General features: G+C 49.3%; 1 protein-coding gene across 1 annotated transcript in view; it reads left to right on the top strand.

Annotated features, from left to right (window-relative positions):
• Nucleotides 1–387: 387 nt before the first annotated feature.
• The window catches only part of MYH7B (myosin heavy chain 7B), a 46,167-nt gene continuing 40,571 nt past the window's right edge, over nucleotides 388–5,983 (top strand). The window contains exons 1-3 of the mRNA XM_032142476.2: nucleotides 388–831; nucleotides 2,310–2,424; nucleotides 5,479–5,546. Of these exons, the coding sequence (XP_031998367.1) occupies nucleotides 2,416–2,424; nucleotides 5,479–5,546 (77 nt within the window). The 5' untranslated portion in view covers nucleotides 388–831; nucleotides 2,310–2,415. The remainder of the gene's footprint in view (nucleotides 832–2,309; nucleotides 2,425–5,478; nucleotides 5,547–5,983) is intronic.

Here is a 5,983-nt window from a genome sequence, read left to right as displayed (position 1 = left end):
GGGCGGGGCCTCGATGTGACCCAGTGCGCTTGCGCGGACCGCCCCGGCTAGGCTTAAAGAGCGGGGCGGGGACAGAGACCCATACATTTGGCACTGAGTCGCGGCCAGGAAGGGGCGGTCGATGAGAGGGCGGCCTTGGCGTTAGGAGTGCGTCGGCTGCACCCTGGCGGATGGACCTTGGGAAGGAGGGGAGGGGACTATCCGGGTCGGCGGGGAGCTACGGGTATGCATAGCTCATAGAGCGTCAGAGCTGACGGCGACCAGTGGAAGATGGGGAAACTAATTCTCAGAGCGGGACAGTCACTACCTCAGGGGCACACAGTTGATAAGGGTGGGGGGTGGCCGTGGTAATGGAGACCCCAGGAAGGGGCAGGGGCCCATAGTACGTCAGGGGCTGAGCCTGTATTAGAACCCAGGCTTGTTTCCCAGCCCAGCCAAGTCCCAGAAAAATCCCCCTGATTTTATCTATTTTTCTTAACCTGGGATAGCAGCAGGGAAAGCATTGGAGGCAAAAGGAAAGGATTTTCATTTTTCCAGGAATGCTGAAGTCAGGACTGTTTGAGGGGAACCCTGTGTTTCTCAGACTCTCCAGTACCGTTTACATCAGGATCTGGGGCAGTTTTTAAAAATATGCAGATTCATGATTCCTACCCCCCACCTCACCGCTTGGCAGTCCCCAGGTGCCTTCCCTGTTTCTTTCTTCTGGGTTGTGATAGGCTTGTCTGCAGTCCGAAGCACCTGATACGAATTTTAGTTAAATGGAATGTATCAGTCCAGCTTCTAGGGAATTAACCATGAATAAGACACAGCCACTGCTTTCAATCTGCTAAGGTAGGCAATAAACTGCTTTTCTGAAGGAATCAGGGATGGTTTTTGGGGTCTTGAAGGATGGATAGGAAGGTATAGGTAGGGAAGGAGGTAGGGGTAGAGGTGAGAGGCTGGGATGGGGACAGTGTTCCAAATTGCAGGAACAAAAGCAGCAAAGACTGGCTGGGCGCCGTGGCTCAGGCCTATAATCCCAGCACTTTGAGAGGCCGAGGCAGGTGGATCACTTGAGCTCAGGAGTTGGAGACCAGGCTGGGCAACATGGCGAAACCCCGTCTCTACTAGAAATACAAGAATTAGCCGGGTGTGTTGGCCCGTGCCTGTAATCCCAGCTACTCGGGAGGCTGTGGTGTGAGAATTCTTGAGCCCCGGAGGCGGAGGCTGCCATGAGCTGAGGTGGCGCTGCTGCACTCCTGCCTGGGTGAAAGCGTGAGACCCCGTCATAAAAACAAAACAAACGAGGGGCGAAGGCATATAATTCGGAGGGTTGCTTGGCTTGTTTTACAGACACAAGAGTTTGGTGTGGATAATGAGGAAGGGCCTGAGGGTTGCAACAGGACTTAGGCGCTTAGGCTTGGAGAGGTAGCCTCAGACGCCAGTTCCACTGACCAACAGGAGCTAAGGGCTTTAAGCAGGGGAAAGACATGGTCAGTTTTGTATGTTAGGCACTGGTTACAGCGTGATAAATGGTTTGGAAGTGGGGAGATGGGCCAGAGAAAGAGCAGAGAGAGTTAAGATGTGAGATCATGAGGCCGTAGCCAGTGCAGCAGCTGTGGAGATGGAGTGAAGCGAACAGATCAAAGAAATTTAGGAGTGAGAACTCTTAGCAATCGTAAATCAGTGGCCCAACCCAGGGACCAAGATCCTTTCGACTCTTTTTTTTTTCTTTTTTGAGACAGAGTTTTCGTTCTTGTTGCCCAGGCTGGAGTACAGTGGCACGATCTCAGCTCACTGCAACCTCCACCTCCCAGGTTCAAGCAATTCTGCTGCCTCAGCCTCCCAAGTAGCTGGGATTACAGGCGTCCACCACCACACCCGGCTAATTTTTGTATTTTTAGTAGAGACAAGGTTTCACCATGTTGGCCGGGCTGGTCTGGAACTCTTGAGCTCAGGTGATCCACCCGCCCCAGCCTCCCAAAGTGCTAGGATTACAGGCGTTAGCCACTGTGCCCGGCCCCTTTTGACTCTTTAAATAAACCATGTACGTTATCTGACTACAGGACGGGCTGAGTCTTCCAGTCTCCCGTGTGTGGTCGCGGGATGGGAGGAGATGGTGGCAGGTAGGTGTCTGGTTATTCCCAGAGCAATGTTTCCTGATGTCCTTTCCTTGTTGGCTTTTGTACCTGAGGGGATAAGCAGCTGTTAACTAGAATAGGCCCCAGGTGGCAGGAAGAGGTTCCTGGGTCAACCAGGAACAAAAGAAGCTATTTCTAGTGCCGCATGAAATTAAAAATCAAAAGCATGACCCAGGGTTCTCTGTGCAGGTTCCCCTCTTCCAAGATGGGTGCCAAATGACGAGTATCAGGTGTCTATGGTGAGATTTGGGGAGGATCCCAGACCTTAACAGCCCTCTGGTTGAAACCTCTCACAATGTGGCAGGTAAGATGTCTTTATTCCCATTTTGTAGATGTGGCAGCTGAGCCTCAGAAGTTACGTGACTTGTTCAAGGTGACCCAGTTTGTGGTAGGACTGGGAGTGAAGGACTCTTCACTAAGAATCTTTCCAGGGAGCGTTTGCCCTTTCTGCACTCTTTCCCTGGGTGCTTTCCTCTAAAATCCTGGCATGACTGGCTCCTTTGGTCATTCAGATGTTTCATCCCTGGAGGCTGCCCCACCCTATAAGTCTGTATCACGTTATCCTTTTCTTTTCTTTTTTTTGAGATGGAGTCTCACTCTGTTGCCCAGGCTGGAGTGCAGTGGCACGATCTCGGCTCACTGCAACCTCTGTCTCCTGGGTTCAAACAATTCTCCTGCCTCAGTCTCCTAAGTAGCTGGGATTACAGGCATGTGCCACCATGCCTGGCTAATTTTTGTATTTTTAGTAGAGACAGGGTTTCACCATGTTGATCAGCCTGGTCTCGAACTCCTGACCTTGTGATCCGCCCACCTGTGCCTCTCAAAGTGCTGGGATTACAGGCGTGAGCCACCGTGCCCGGTCATGTATTTTCTTCACAGCAGTTATTGATATCTGAAATTGTTGCTTTTATTTGTCTGCTGTTTCCCTCTGCTAGAATGTGAGCCTTATGAAAACGGGCCATGTCTGTCTTGTTCACCTTTACCCCCAGGACCTGGACTAGTGCCTGCCACATGGCAGATGCTCAATAATATTTGCTAACCGATGGAAATAGGTTGAGGAGAGAGAAAGAGAAGGAAACCAACATTTAATGAAAGCTGAGAATGTTTCAAGTACTTCTCACAAATTACCTCATTTAATCCCTTCACGGCCTTTCAAGGTAGAAATCGTATCTCCATTGGGTGAATAAGAAACCATGCTAAGCCAGGTCAAGTCTGTGGTTTGTTACTTTTGAGGCTGTAGACTCATCTGAGATCCATTAGGCATAAAATTTTGCATCAACTACGTGGAGGAATTCGCAGACCTTCTCAGGCTCACTTGGGGATCTCAGATCAAGAAACCTAGGATTGGGGAACTTGCCCAGGGTCTTTTTGGCCCCAGGCCTTTGCTGGATCCTCACTCCTTGGCAAAGATGGAGTCCATGTAGTAGACTGTAGGGAACCTGCTGAAGATTCTGGAGCAGAGGGGGATGATTTGCCCTGAGCCTCTGGTATCTCAGACCTGAATTTGAATCCTGACTGTGGAGAAGTCATCTCACCTCTCTGAATCCCACTTTCCTCATTTTATTTTCTTTCTTTCTTTCTTCCTTCTTTCTTTCTCTTTTCTTTCTTTCTTTCTTTCTTTCTTTCTTTCTTTCTTTCTTTCTTTCTTTCTTTTTGAGATGGAGTCTCTCTCTGTCACCCAGGCTGGAGTGCAGTGGCACGATCTTGGCTCACTGCAACCTCTGCCTCCTGGGTTCAAGCAATTCTCCTGCCTCAGCCTCCCGAGTAGCTGGGATTACAGGCACACGCCACCATGCCCGGCTAATTTTTTGTATTTTTAGTAGAGACAGGATTTCACCTTGCTGTCCAGGCTGGTCTCGAACTCCTGACCTCGTGATCTGCCTGCCTCAGCCTCCCAAAGTGCTGGGATTGAGCCACCGCGCCTGGCTTTCCTCACTTTCAAAGTGAAATCTATTTTTTCCTAACAATAACTACCCTTTATTGATCTGGTCGCTAAGTGCCAGGTACTTGGCTAATGACTTTACAGTCGTTATCTCACTTTCCCTTATGTCCCTATGACATCAGTATCTTTATAGCCTCCATTTTATAGCCGGGGAAAGGAAGGCTTGAAGAGGTATCCTGACTTGCCAAAGATCACAGCAGCAGTGTCAGCCATGGTGTTCCCACACATGTACCTTGGCACATGCCATGGGCTCAGACTTCCCAAAGCGAACTGTTGAATCAATTGCATCCTCTGTTCTTGGGGTTTGTGGGAACATTTGAGTCTGAATTAGGTGAAAAAAGGTATGCAGGGATGTACTTTACTGTGAATGGAAGCCAATCCCTTAATTTTGTGTCTTGCCTTTCTTCCTGCGAGGGCCTCTCTCCAAGTCTGGACTGTGCCTTTTTTTTTTTTTTTGAGACGGAGTCTCGCTCTGTAGCCCAGGCTGGAGTGCAGTGGCACCATCTCGACTCACTGCAAGCTCCGCCTCCCGGGTTCACGCCATTCTCCTGCCTCAGCCTCCCCAAGTAGCTGGGACTACAGGCGCCCGCCACCACGCCCGGCTAATTTTTTGTATTTGTAGTAGAGACGGGGTTTCACCCTGTTAGCCAGGATCGTCTCTGTCTCCTGACCTCGTGATCCACTCGCCTCGGCCTCCCAAAGTGCTGGGATTACAGGCGTGAGCCACTGCTCCCGGCCACTGGACTGTGCCTTTTGATTGGAACATCTCTGTCAGCCCCAGGGTCTGCATCACACATGGTCTGCATCTGTGCACATGACTACTGTCTCTTTTTAGCAGTGACATCACCCTGCCTCATACTGTTGTTTATGAGGCCATCTCCCCACCTGGCTGGGGGCCACTGCTTTGGCCATTCAGAGTGGAATTCCTCTGTCTTCCAGCCCCTAGCACAGGCCTGGGCCAGCCTTGCTGCTCAGGAAATGCCTGTGGAATCGAAGTGAGGACTGTCCCAGGTGTTGAGGATTTACTGTATGCTAGGCCTGTCCCTGACACTTTATATGTGTTACCTCATTTACACCCCCACAGTCATCCTGGGAGGGAGAAGTCACTCTGCCTGTTTTACTGAGAAGAAACAGACTGATTGAAGTTGGGCTTTGCCTTAGGCCCTCTTGCGATGATTGATGGCACGAGGGCCAACTCTAGGGTCTGTGCCGTGGTCGTGTTTGAGGTGTGTGGGCTGAAAAAGGGAAGACACACTTCAAGGCCCCCGGGATCCTCAGAGACCTTCTACTAACAAGTTCCTAGTCTGGCTCTCATTTCATCCATGAGGACACAGAAGCCTAGAAAGGGGAGATAACTTACTTATAGACCCTCTTCTCCACTTGTTATATACTTATGTATCCACTTACTTTTGGCAGGATGGGTCTGTTTTGACTCTACATTGCACCACCCATGTAGCCCAGTGCCTAATCCAGGTTGATGCCCAGTAAGTACTTTTACATTTTATTTATTATGAAACCACTGAGAAAGGTATAAAAATTAACAGAACAAATACCTGTGTACCTACTGTCCAGCTTGCAAAATAAAACACTGCTAATATAAAGACGTTTTTGTTTCCCTCCATGACTGACCCCCCAACCCAAGAAGTAAAGACTCTCCTGATTTGGTGTTTATTATTCCTATGCAATGTTTATTGAGATACAATTCATGCACCATAAAATTCCCCCTTTCAAGTGTACAATTCAGTGGTTCTTGGTATATTTACAAGATTGTACAACCATTACCACTGTCTGATTCCAGAATATTTTCATCACTGCAGAAAGAAACCTCATCCCTATTAGTAGTTACTCCCCAGTTCTCCTTCTCCCTAGCCCCTGCCAACCAGTAATTTACTTTCTTTCTTTGTGGATTTGCCTATTCTGA

This window comes from Hylobates moloch, unplaced genomic scaffold (genome assembly GCF_009828535.3).
Source record: "Hylobates moloch isolate HMO894 unplaced genomic scaffold, HMol_V3 SCAFFOLD_21, whole genome shotgun sequence".
NCBI classification, from domain to species: Eukaryota; Metazoa; Chordata; class Mammalia; order Primates; family Hylobatidae; genus Hylobates; species Hylobates moloch.
This window is presented reverse-complemented; position numbering and strand designations above follow the sequence as displayed.